The sequence below is a fragment of the Myripristis murdjan genome, chromosome 20 (genome assembly GCF_902150065.1).
Source record: "Myripristis murdjan chromosome 20, fMyrMur1.1, whole genome shotgun sequence".
Taxonomy (NCBI): Eukaryota; Metazoa; Chordata; class Actinopteri; order Holocentriformes; family Holocentridae; genus Myripristis; species Myripristis murdjan.
The window spans coordinates 5,352,307-5,366,296 of record NC_043999.1 but is presented as its reverse complement, the minus strand read 5'-3'; the positions used below and the strand labels follow the sequence as shown (position 1 = coordinate 5,366,296).

At 40.1% G+C, this 13,990-nt stretch overlaps 1 protein-coding gene across 1 annotated transcript in view; it reads left to right on the top strand.

Moving 5' to 3' along the window:
* The window catches only part of gpr158a (G protein-coupled receptor 158a), a 79,891-nt gene extending 70,932 nt beyond the window's left edge, over nucleotides 1-8,959 (top strand). The window contains exons 8-12 of the mRNA XM_030078774.1: nucleotides 1,831-1,969; nucleotides 4,714-4,819; nucleotides 5,076-5,222; nucleotides 5,348-5,431; nucleotides 5,926-8,959. Of these exons, the coding sequence (XP_029934634.1) occupies nucleotides 1,831-1,969; nucleotides 4,714-4,819; nucleotides 5,076-5,222; nucleotides 5,348-5,431; nucleotides 5,926-7,788 (2,339 nt within the window). The 3' untranslated portion in view covers nucleotides 7,789-8,959. The remainder of the gene's footprint in view (nucleotides 1-1,830; nucleotides 1,970-4,713; nucleotides 4,820-5,075; nucleotides 5,223-5,347; nucleotides 5,432-5,925) is intronic.
* Nucleotides 8,960-13,990: the final 5,031 nt, after the last annotated feature.

The window sequence follows — 13,990 nt, the reverse complement described above, 5'->3', positions numbered from 1 at the left end:
TTCCTTGTTTTAGCCATTTTTGTGTCTGAAGAACTTTCAGATGTTCTGGCTTTATATAGACACCAAGCTTGGCAACAAAAATTGTGTCTTTTAATAAAAAGAACAACCTTCATCACTGGCACCAAAATGACCCAATACTCAAAATTTCTTATGTATTTTTATGGAACCAATCAATTTTAAGTTTTTAATGGCTTTTTTTAGGATTTGTTTAGTATTTTGGCTGTGACTGTACTAAAAGAAATTGCACTTGAAGACCTAAGAGTGATTTGTTAATGCAATATTTCACAAATGCATGGGGTGTCCGAAAACTTTTTTCCACCACTGTACACTATAGTCGAGATTCTTCGTTGTTGTTCTGGTAATTTTCCTCTGGTTTTCTTTTCATTTCTGATGAAGGTTCATCCTTCATCCAATTAGATCCATGTTGTAATAACTTCTTCATTCCAGTAGGTGTTGTTACTAACTTGTTATCCATGATATCAAATATGGTTGACATGACCTTCCATAGCAATGGTTTATTATTGATCATGATGGTCATTATTCAGAAAGATCAGACTACAGAATGCCATGATTGTCTAATAGGTATTGAGTATTCCAAGGAGACATGTAAATAGATTCGTCTATGCTGTACTTTACGCACGCCTGTATATGTATGCCTATGGGCTGGACTGGGAAGACATGGACCGCAGGTTATATGAGGTATTCATTGCATTGAGAAGTAATTTATTAAGCATGATAGCATTTATCTGAGTTCAAAGAGAATGAGAGAGATAAAGTGAGAGTGAGCAAGAAGGTGATGGCTCGGGGGGAAACTGAAGGATAACTTGGATGAGCAAGACAGTTTGCCTCCTTCTATGTTTGGCAGTACTTTTTACGTTTCCCTAAAAGAAGACATTAATCCTCTCCATTGGTGCTACGCTTTGGACGATTTCCCGCGTTATGAAGGAGAGGGCAACCTGCACCAAATAAAGACAGATGAGAGATCAAAGATGCTCAGAGGGAAGCTGGGAATGTGAGCATCTCAAAGTGAGGAAATAAGCGCGCTGTTGTAAGTGTGCTGACTCAGGCTGCATGACAGAGATACGTGGTCCCATTTCACCCCAGGGAAAACATGAAGTCCCCCGGCAGTAACTATTTCCATTGTACTTCCATAGGTCCATATGTCTTTGACTTGCTTGTGGACTTTATTGGTGCATTCAGGCTTTGCAGTAATAAATATAGGGAAGCTGATTGTTTCTATACACTGATGGACAGTACAGTACGGGTTGTGTTGTCATTTTTGGTATCTTGATTTTCACATCCTCTGTGTGAACAACAGTGTCTTTTTTTTCTGCAAGAATACACACATTTCAATCAAACCTGACAGCCGCTCAGCTCAAGCAGACAGGCACCATAAATGTCAAAATAATGGCGACAGATTTTCACGGGGAAAAGCAACATGCTTATCTCTGTCGCGCTGGCTACCCAGGAAACATTACATGGGGTTGCCATGGAGGTGTATGGGGATTTATTAAACCTTTGACTGGGCTGCTACAACTCCATCTGCAATCATCTGTCAAACAGTGTCCAGAGAATACGACAACGGCTGTTACAAATGAGTTTCATGGCTTTTATTGAACAGGCCATTTTTCTGTACACATGTGTAGTGCAATCTTTTTGCACCAGGTCCATGAAAGCATTGAACTGTGAAGCGGCTGGTTGGTGGGTGTCAGTGCTGCGCATGTGGCTCGGCCTGTGTAGCTTATGCACTGCATACCAATAACTTCTTGGCTTGTGCTTTCATTCTGTTGACCATTTCCCCCCCCCTCATTCTTGTTCCCCGCTTTCTAGCCGAGTTCCTCTTCCTGCTGTGGGCGGTGTACCTGTGTTACGCTGTGAGGACGGTCCCATCGGCTTTCCACGAGCCTCGATACATGGCCATCGCTGTTCACAACGAGCTTGTCCTGTCAGCTATATTCTATGTTATCAGGTAGTACAACCCCCTCCTTCTCTTCATGGTCTGGATTCCTTAGGGGCCACGAGATGTGTGCATTAAAATGATGCTCAAGTTCAAGGAAAATTCCACCTTGAAACACCTCAACACTAACAGGGATTGGTGGTTCGCATTGTGTGTCTGCTGCTGTTTTGCTGTTTGTTGTAAGCGATGCACATAGAGAGCAGATGCAGCTTACAGTGGAGTCTAATGAGAGAAAGAAGTGTGCCGTCCCATTTCTATGCTGGATTTCTCTCCATGTGTTTGTTTAGCATTGCTGCAAATTGGTGAATCTACAAAGAAGCCCCCTGCTCTTCTATTTTAGGGCTTGACATTGAAACCTAACAGCTAATGCTACATTTTAGATGACATTTTTTGGGAGGGTAGAATTTTTTATTTCCTATTAAACGCCACTGTAGCTATGCATTTAATGGTGCACTTCACTTTTGACTAATTAGCCGCAAAACAAAAACAAAAAAAAAAAAATCAAACATCAAAACACAACTCAAAACACAATGCATCACCAATCCAAGGCTGTGTTTTAGACTGGAATTTTGCTTACTGTATTTCCCTGCGAATGACAACTTACCTGACATATGAATAATCACGGCACATTTACTGTATTACCCAGGTCTGGTGTGTGTATTTGGCATGTTAAGTGAGGAGTGTGTCTTTCCCTCATGTTGTGAACCTATGGGAGCAGCTACATACGTAATAATATGATAGCCTTTGATCGCTGTCTGCCTTTCTCATTTTAACGTTTATGTCCTCCAGTAGATTGTCTCATTTCCATCATGTGGGCTACTGCACAAGCTCAACACCTCTGCTCATGTGGGAGTTGTTTTCATTGTATTCAAATACGCCCTCTCCCTCCAGTGTACGTGTCAAGTAGCTGCATCATGCATTTTATAAATGAGACGTTTCAGCTGACAGCGCCAAAGCCATTCCTAGTTGGAGTCCCACTAATTGAGAGCTCAGCTCGATCACATTATTTACTCATTAATCACGTCAGAATGATTTATGTTTTTTTAGATAGCATAAATTGCAAGAATTTTTGGCAGCAGTATTCCAATTACAAATTAACACCCATTACCAATAAATTGCTCGTTAATGATGTATAACCAGATAGGTTCCTGGAATGTATCAGAATTTACAGTTTAACAGAAGATTGTGTGTTAACATATGGCTGTGTGTGTTTACATTACCAGCTGGTTTAATGGTGCTCTGCAGCCGTGGGGTGAGGCTTGTCTTTGCAGCAAATTGCCAGACAAGACTGCTCATAAATTGGAATAGTTGCCTGGTGTGGCAAGTTGATTTTGAGTGGTTACCACCAGAGACTAGTGCTTGGGCTTATTAGAAGCAGCCGGTGTCCATTTCTCTTATTCACAGAACCTGCTATGTGATCCCACAGTGACCAGTTAAAATTCAGACGTCTTTGATCGCTGCAATGGTAATCAGGTTATAGTCTGGTCCAGGTGTGAATGGGATGCTGAGAGAAGATGAAACAAGACTGTTATAGCTGCAGGAAGAAGTCTGAGCGATGTGAACGTTTCAGTCAGATGCTGCAGGCTGAGTGGAGACAGTACACCAAGGATATTAAATCCTCATCTGCACAGAAACTTAGTTTGAACCCCTGACAAAAGATGAAGGAGGGAAGACTTCAAAGCTTAGGGACATTTCATATGCTGGACCTTCGCCTTCTTTCGTGCCTTTAAGCTATTACCACAGTAACTGTTCGTTAATTAGCCATTTGCCAACTTCAACAACGTAATGAGCCTGCTAGATGACATTTGCTGGGATATGGACTCTCCAGTGGTTGAATTAGCATCTGACAGAACATGCCTTCACATCCTTTGTGCGCGTGCAGTCTCACTGCAGTGGAAGCCTGTGAGTTCATTTTAAATAAAAGGCTGGAGCTACTCTTAGCACCATTATTGTTTCCGCAAGTAATTATCTCATTTCCATCAACTGCTGTGCCGCAGCAGGATGACTGTATTACTGTCTGATGTATAAATAGTCATAAGCTAGTGACCAGACCAAGGTCATTGCCCTTTATAGTAAATCCAATTCAGAGCAAGAGGAAAATATTATATCCTTGATAGAAAAATGATTGCTAAAGTGGAACATTACATGAGCCTACTTCAGGCAGTGAAATTGAGTTGTTGACGCCTAGACAGACAGTGCTTAAATGTACTTTGGCTTAAAATAAACACGTTATATCTTGTCTCTGTCTTTCCCAGCTGTATCTGTAACTAAGAGATTTACCGCAGACAGAGCAAATTACATTCTCTCCACACACTAATAGGAATTTCATATAGCATAATTCAGTTAAAGTGTACTTTAATGTGCACTTTTTCAGAGATTTGGAACTTGGCAATCAGGCGTTTGTAAAGATCTACAGGGTGTGCTTATTAAGGCGTTTCTCTGTCATAGTCAAATAAATCTGGGTATTTATATTCACTATAAAATATACAGTTGTCAGTGAAACATACGGTATGGCTGAACAGCCTGATTAATGACCCTGCATAATATTATACATTAGCAAAATCAGCAGTGATGTATCTGCACACAGCAAAACATTAATTAACATTAGCTAAATATAGCCTGTGGTTGTCCCTTCTCTTGTCTAGTTTTTGTTTTATTCCCATTAGTAAAATCTCTCTCTCTCTCTCTCTCTCTCTCTCTCTCTCTCTCTCTCTCTCTCTCTCTTTCTTTTTCTCTTTCCTTTTATGTCTCAACAGGTTCACTATGGCTCCTGAGCTCCATCCAGACTGGATGCTGCTGCTCTTCTTCACTCACACCCACTTAACTGTAACAGTCACTCTGGGCCTGCTGCTCGTCCCTAAGGTAAACTTCCCAACTCAATTTTCACACATTACTTTGCTTCTCTTCACTTTTACCATGGAATATGAAAAGGTATAGAAGTAATGCATGGTCTGTGTTTATATTTTCGACAATTAATTATAAGCTTATAATATCTAAAGTTACCCATCAATCTAAAGTTTCACCACTTTTTATGGATAGCTCCTCTTTTGTCGCGCAAAAAAAAATTTGCACTTTCTGAAGGAGCTCAGCAAGTCATTTTGTTCTGTTTTTATCCCAGTTCTTGTTTGCTGGCACCCATATGAGAGATGATATAGCCTCGGAGGCCTATGAGGATGAGCTGGACATGGGTCGTTCTGGGTCATATCTCAACAGCAGCATCACATCAGCATGGAGTGAGCACAGTCTGGACCCTGAGGACATTCGGGTAAGCAGTGTTTCCTTTTACATTTCCCTCAATGCCCTTTCCATTGTATAATCTGGTGATACCTTTTGAATCCTTGTCCTCTGACTATAGCAAAAATACTGAGCCATGGCAGTTTTTTATTGCAGACACCAGACGAAATGGGCCATCTCAGTTCTATTAATGGCTGTGGCGTAAGGTCTTGCGACAGTCTTTGGGAAAAACGTACCAACGTGAGCAGAGGTTTCTGTTTGTCTGTTAGAGCTGAAGAAGTCTCTCTACCAAAGAATTGGGCACTAGGTCCACTCCAAGCCTATTTACCAGAGGGGGTGATATGATCACATGATATCCTGCTGTTTGAGAGCAGTCACTGTATCGGATGGGCACACAGATAGAAATACAATAAATTCAGGACCAAAGCTTAGAGGCTGTTTCAGACCTAACATTAAAATACACTCCGTTTCCTTATTTAATGCTGTTCAAGACCGTCCTGTCTTTCCTTTTCTGTCAACACGCATGTGATACACCGTAGTGCATCATCTGTAGTCGCGTGCCATTGATATGTACTGCATGTTTTCTGTGCAATAGAACGTCTGCTTTTTTGTAGCACTGTGCCTTGATTAGAAATCATATTTTTTTCAGACATTTTGAAATACAGTTATTCGTTCTAAGTAGGTCAGTAATCACTTTGCTTTTTCCTTCCCCCACATTTTTCACAAATGTGTAGGAGGAGCTTAAGAAACTCTACTCCCAGTTGGAGATTTACAAGAGGAAGAAGATGCTGGCAAACAATCCTCATCTTCAGAAAAAACGGAGCTCCAAGAAAGGCCTGGGCCGCTCCTTGATGAGACGCATCACTGAGATTCCTGAATCTGTGCATCGGCAGTGCAGCCGCGATGACAAGGATGCAGGAGAACATGGGAGCAACCGTAACAGCATTTGTGTTTTGAGGAAGAACCCCTTTGATCCAACCCATCCAGCAAAGCCAGCTAAAGAGGAGACTCTGAAGAACAAGGTTTTCTCTTTGAAGAAATCCCACAGCAGCTATGACCATGTCCGTGACCAGAGTGAAGACTCTAATAGCTCCGCAACAGACAAGATGGAGGTGGCCACAGCTGAAGGGTCCCTCCTGGATACCCTGATGGGCAAGAAGCTAGTCAAGAAGAAGTCCAACGAGAAAATAGATGCCACCAGTGAATCTACAGAGTCAGTTCCTTTAGTCTGCAAGTCAGCCAGTGCTCATAACCTCACTGCAGACAAGAAACCAATTCATCCTCGAACGTCGATGCTGCAGAAATCCCTCAGTGTCATCGCCAGTGCCAAAGAGAAGACATTGGGCTTGACAGGAAAGACCCAGAGTGTGGAGGAGAGTAATAAGAAGAGTCAGCCAAAGAGTAAAGACACAAAGGCTGATGCAGATCCTGAAGAGGAATGCCATCCCAAAATGATTATCAGTCAGTCAGTTGAATACAAACAGAGTGCAGCGAAAGCCGGGATCATGAAACAGCAGGTGAGCGGCAGCCAGCCTTCTATCTGTCCTGAGTCAGCAAAGGCAAAGGATCTCTATGATCTGTCAGAGGTGTGTCCCTGGGAAGTGGAAGATCTCCCAACACCTTCTGAAAACAAGGTCCAGAAACATGTATCCATAGCACCAAAGGAAACTACGACGGTTCATGGAAGTGGCACCAAGGGAGTCAAACCTCAGCAACACAAACAGAAGGCTTCTGATCAATCTCCATCGAGTGTCAGGCATTCTAAAGAAATCCAGAGGACAACTGCTGACCGAGCAGAGGTATGTCCATGGGAAGATGGAAGTGAGATCCAAGAGAAGAGTCAAGTGGAGGGGTCAAAGCCACAACCATCCAGTCAGGTTAGCCAACCTGCTAAAACCTCCCAGCCTCGAGCAGATGTTTGCCCATGGGACTTTGAAGAGGCCACAACAAAGACAACAGAGTTGGCTCACTCGCCAGATACGACAAAACAGAGAAAAGGCACCACTTCATTGGAAGGGACAGGGAGAAATACCATTTCAGAGCCCTCCAAAGCAGGAGGCTCACTCCAACCACAAGCTTCAAAGGCTGATGTATGTCCTTGGGATTACGACAGCACTGCTGTATCTCCAAATTCTGAGAGAACACCTAGTCCCTCTCTGGTTTCCAAAACCAAGGAATCAGCTTCAAAAAAGAAGGGCACACCTTCCACAAGAACAGTTGAGAAGGAGATAGAGAAGTCAAAAGACACTGATGATGAGAAAAGCAGAACAAAAGCCAAGGACAAGAGTAAATCTTCAGAGAAACACGTGAGCCAACAAAAAATGGCTGAGGTGTGCCCTTGGGAGGTAGAGAGTCACCAGGAGGTGCCAGTGGTAGAAAAAAGGAAAAGCGCTAATGTTGGAGCGGTCAAAGCGAAGCAGGCTGACGTCTGTCCATGGGATTTTGAGGCTACATCAGATAAAAAAGGTACAGACAAAAGTGTTTCTCCAGTGAAACAGAGCAATCCAAATCCCAAAGCGGGGGTTTTAAGTGGTGCAAAAAAGGCAGAAGTTTGTCCCTGGGACTTTGAAGAGAGCTCATTAGGCAAAAAGGCATGACACTCAATCTAAATGGACAATTGAAATTATAGTTCTTGTGGTATACTTTTTTTCACTTCAGAATAGTTAAATATTTCCTTTTATTATTAGTATGGTGACTTGGAAGAAAAGTTGATCAAGTTCCACAAGTTGCCTTCCTTTCCAAGGTTTTGTTCTAGTTTTATCTATTTTGAAAATAAGTATAATGTACAAAAACAAAACAAAACATGATGAGCATTCCAGATTACTACAGAGAAATTAAGATAAATCTTAGCCTATACTTATGCAACTTTTAATTCAGTCTTTTCACTTCATGTGCAATGTCAAAAATCTGCATTTACCATGCTCTGCATTAAGTCAACATTCATAATTCTGACATGGATTTTCTTTTTTTTTTTCTGACGGCATTAACATCGTTATTACACCTTGAAATAGGATATGAAATTGTGACAACGGAAGTGAAAAGAAAATTTTTGATGTTTATGAGGCACATAAGCATGAATTATACTGTAGGTTAAAATATAAAAGAACAAAAGCCAAAGAATAAGGGAACATCTTCAAAGAAGGGTGTCTGTCTTGAGAAGATAAACTTCGTTCAGTTTTTGTCACGCCAAGGCACGGATTGTGAGGGAATCGGTCTATAGCACTTTAGCCAACTCCACACATGAAGAATGGAGGACAGACTGTATGTTCTCTAGTTATGAGTTCCTCTTGTACATCTTATCCTTTCTATTTTCATCCTCATGGCATGATAACACACAGGATATTACACATCGACTAAATTTAGATGTGTGAAATGCTGAGATTTTTTTGTTTTTTCATTTAAGTGTAGTTCTCAGCAGAGTCAAATGCTTCCAAGTCTGCAGAGATGTATTACTGTATGTGCCTAACTAACTAGAGTTGTCTTGTATCAGTCTCATGTAGTCTGGGGTGAAGCAAACGGCTTTTCCTTCAGCTTTCTGTGAAGGTGAATTATATAAACAGCATGCACAGCCAGATAACGAGAGTAGTTTGACCCTACCGAAATGTATGACGTTTTGTTTTACCACCTCTAAGTACCAGTGGCTCACCTTTCTCTGCTTTCATTTTCCCAAAAAGCTCATTCCAGACAGTAAACATAATTTGAAAGCAGCATCACGTGAATGTGTGTCAAAAATGTCCATACATGCACTGTAAAAAAAAAAAAAAAAAAGTAAGGCAAGCTCCTTTTAAAATACCGAGGCAGCCATTTGCACCAGCTTTGTTCATGAATCCAACTTGGAGTTTCCATTAAAAAAAAAATCAAAAAAAATCTGATGCAATTCCCAAAGATGAGATGAGATGAGATGAGATGAGAAGAGTTGTCCCATCAGGGCTTTCTCTGCCTTTCCACTGTCTTAATAAACTAAAGGTGATTTATAGGTGATTATGCCACCCACTTCCCTTTAAAGAAAAAAAAAAAAGCTGATGCAAATTGCTGCTTCAAATTTTGGGAGGGATCAAAAGCATTCTACTGCCAGACTGACTTTTCTCTGCGTATTTCTGTATTGAAAGTACACTTGTAATACTGCTGTATTATGCATGATGCTCCCAATTCAGTGCAAGGTAGTTTTAAGACTAATTAACTATTTGCGCTAATAACGATGTAATTAGTCTTAATCTGGTCATCAATTAATAATCTGACAATTTTTCGAAGGTTATTTGTTAAGTATTTTGTATCAAAATGTCTACATTTCCATTTCCACCCAGGGATTAAAGGAGAAAAGAAATGCTCAGTGAAAAGTATGTTATCTCCCCGTTTTAGTTATACAGTTAATTTGTGTAACACCTGACAAGAATTGGATTTTTCATGAGGAAAATTATGTATCACTATGGCGTCCATTCTATGGTCTCTTGTGAGAAATATACAGCATCACTGAATGTTGTCATTGTTGTGGTCAAATTCCAAAATGTTGAAGCTTTTCATATAGGAGTCCGTGTTGAGTGAATGTTGGTCAGTCTGAATTATACAAAGTCCTTGTGAAACAATTTGGTTAGATGCAAAGACAGTTTTTTGCATAGCTTAAAATAAACCAACGTGATAATAACCAGTAGTGATATTTGTAGGCATATTCATCGCACTGGGCTCCATCGGGTTTTTGCTTAACATATCAACGTGGTTCAGCAGCCAGACTCTATAAACATGATTTAGATGCAACGTCTTATTTCTGCCTCCGCCCACTGAGAAATTACTCCATTGACCTGTGGGGCTTGTCTGAAATATTTCAAACGTGGAATATCGGCCGTAGAGCGCGAGATTTGTCATCACCTCTGCTTTATGAGCTCCTTTGGGAACGGTGTCTGAGAAGAACTGTCACCGTGCGTGGATTGATCGTAATGCTTTGATGGACCTATATGATATTTATGAGCCAGATGTTAGGCCGCATCCATCATATGCATTGTAACGGTGCATTCAGGCTCCCACCGCAGAGCGAATCCTGACCCCCGCTATCACAACACCAACATTTCAAAAGCCCTCTCCTTTTTCATTACAGGCGCTGACTTCATTTTAAAGAGCCTCATTTAATGTAATTACTGCCAAAATATATTTTACCATCTTCAGTGATGAATTGTCTGCACACTACTACAACTGCACCCCCTCCCTTTTTCAGCTTTGTAGGAAAAGTATTTTAAACAGGGAGATCTTTATGTGTCTATTTAATGATTATGACTTCCATAATCATTTTAAATACGGTCATCAGGACTATTCTGTATGATACTGTATCCCCAGATTGAGCTCATAAAGGCTGCAGTGCAATATTCAATACATAAAACAACAACAACAATTGAAACCAACACAAGGAATATATTTATGCATTTTCCATATGTTAGATAAAGATGGTTATGTTAGATTTTTTTTTTTAATCTAAAAAAAAAAAAAAAGATTTTTTTTTTTTTTATTTATTTTTTGTTGGTTTTCGCTTTTGAAAGTTTCCACACACTTTTGCCCCTTTATGCTCCCAGATCAGAGATAGCGGGATGGAGCTTGAAGGTAAATGTTATTACAGCTCTATTAGACTGGAAAATAACAACAGTACAATATCCCGCCATTGCACTATAAAAGATGTATCTTATGTTTTTGCATAAGAGTCAATCTGTTTGCTTCTTTTATTTGCATAATTTCGAATTACGTGCTTGCTGTAGCATTCCTCAGTTCAGTCGGTTCATAGCTATCTGTGTATTGAATTGTGTATACATAAATCAGTGTCTTATTGTCTCTTTCTCTGGAAGTTGTCATTCTATTCCAGCAGTACCATTGATGAGTCGGTGAACTTCTACCATTTATTCGGGTAGCAAATCGAGACCATTGTTCTTGTACCATCTTGACATAGACAATACTGTGTCCTGTAGCTCTTTGTCCACCATCAGGATTTTTACCATGGTGCGTTCTGTTGGCTAGCTTCTTTAATTTAAACCTGACTTTTCTTGTGACCAAACCAAGTCACCCGATGGCAAATACTACTACTACTATTACTAATACTAATACTCAATGCTGTAAACGTCGTAAATCTTGCTCTTGTGGCTTCTGCATGAAATCAAGAAATTAGTAGGACCGATGTTTCACTGCCCTTGATAGAACATAAAAAAAGAAGAAAAAAAAAAAAACAACTTGATCTTTTATGGACTGTTACAAGTTGTATAGTGAGTGATACTGTCCCTAACCCACTGTATTATGTGCTTGTTATAACTATTGCTCTATGACAAGCTTATAGCATCAATATATGGGATTATTTGGTAGATTTATATTGTGTTATATTGTGATAGCATGTACATAAAAGATACCTCCTCTGCAATAAATATTTATATGAAAAGTAAGTGTACTTTTGTGTGTTTTTCATCACACATATACATATAGGATATGGCTGCAATTATGTTAAGGCTGAATTTCAAAATGCAAAAGTGCATGTTGAGAGCCTCGCGGACACAAAGCTCTCTCAGCATTTTCACTCTTCATTGTGTCCATGCTACAATGGTTCAAATCCCCTGGGAAATGGATATAAGATGCTCCCACAATGCATTTGTGCCCAGTAATCATCCCTGTCTCAGGTTCGTTTACTTCATGTACACTCAGAGTTGGAGAAATGCGGCCCTTTAAAAGCTATGTGCATCATAACCACTTTAGGATATTCGCATGTATGTCTTGGCTCCTGTCCTGAAATGCTTTTATGGTCTGTTGTGGTTTTTTTTTTTTTTTTTTTTTTGGACAGAGATCAATGGGAGCGCTGCAGAAAGCAAGAGATAGAAGATGCTATCGGATGCCGGCTCCAGACCCCTGCAGAAAAGCTGTACTCTCTGATTCCACTGTATTTTCAAAGGCCAAAATGATTATTGGCCATTGTGAAATAGTTCATTTCCCTGGCCAAAGGAAAACTATTTGAACAGCCACAGTTTCCCTAGACTTCCTCTCTTAATCCACAAAATTGAGCAACAGCGAACTATTAATTCTGCATAATGAGCATTAAATAAGATATATTGCCACTGCATTACAAGAAGCACTGACTTCTTTTTATTTGAGTCTATGGGCAGTGATGTAACCAAAAAAACATAATAAGAGGGCATAGTACAAGCAAAATATGTTAGCATTGATTCCTGTTTTCAAGAGCACTTTCTGAACCTTTCTAATAAATAGAAGATCGATACGGCCTGCTGCAGGGAGCTAAAATAGAGAAATGCCAGAGAGGGAGACAATAAAGTATGAGAAATGACCTGTAACGAGGAGATCATTATTGATCTCTCAATTGATATTCATTACAATTGACTTGGTCGCAGAGGTCATAGAGGTCGGTACAGTAAGTGCAACAGCTACTGTATTGAACATCTGCTGTAAACAGAAAGAGCGCAACTTTTGTGGTTTCTTCAGCTTATCTCTATGGGACTGACAGGTGTGATGAGAAAATATTGAGATGTAGAACCCATTTGTCAGAGGTGCAGCCTTGTATGCATGAGCCTACATAGAGACATTTTTGGGCCGTTTGCATTGTTGAAATGCCCAAAGTTGGTTACAGTGGGTATGCAACTTCAGTGTCTTGCTCAAGGACACTCAAAATGGCTGAGCATGGACTTAAAAGCCTAACCAGGGACAAGGACTGCAGATTAGCTTTAGCTAGATGTCCTACGTACACTGGCATTATGCAATGTAACAATGTTGATCTGTATTGTCCCTGTTATTATCATGGCTATTGAGGGGATGGAATCCACAACCTTTAATTACAGCATCCTCTCTAACCACTGATGCACCCTGCTGTCTTTGTGTACAAGCAAAAACAAATTTTATTAAGGTTAAACTGCGTGTCAAACCAGGACTTCCTTGCTATCGCTTTGTTTTATTAACCAGCCAAAGCAATACATGTAGACTCTTCTGATACACAAATTAGGAGTTTTATTCCAAATGCAGTGCCAGAAAATCACTTGTATGAAAGTAAAGCTTTTTACCGAATATTAATAATTAGCCACCTTGAGGCATTCACAAACAAAAAATTACGTTTTATAGGATGAGATTGTGTGTGTTTCCTGTTTTCCATTAATAACATTGAGCATTCAACAACACATTTCCCCCCAAAAATAAATGTATAGTATGTTGGAATGAACCCTCTCACATCAAACAACATTTTCCAATTAAGCTTTTGGTGGATTAAATAGTGTTTGACACCACACTGTTATCTCGCTGCTGGTGGATGTCTTGTATTGATCTGGCATGTTGTACTTGAGTGTGAAATTTCACTTGATGAGCACAACCCTAACAACCCTAAGTGCTGAGTTGATTAGTATTCGACTCTTTGAGGCTACACAATCCCACAAAAAATACTATTCATCTGGAGCAGAGTCAAGTTCTCTGTGATTTCTCTTCCACTCAGACTGCGGCTGTCTCCTTATCCCTTTTTCACTGCGAACTGAAATCAATCCGGCCTCTCTACTGGAGCCCGGGTGAGCCTAATGAATCATTACATAGAGTAAGTTGTACAATATACTGCTTAAAGGCATCGCAGATTATAGTTTTAGTCCTACAAAAATTTCTTGGGGTCAGAGAAGTTCTGGAGGCAGAAATAGTAGTACAAGTTAGTGAACTGGCAAACTTTAATGGCAAAAAAAAAAAAAAGGCGCTGGTTGAAATATGAGTAAAAACATAGACATGAGCAGCAATTAAGGGGTCCAAGCATAACCTGGATTTTTTTTTTTTTTTTTTTTAAAGATTAGATGAATCTCT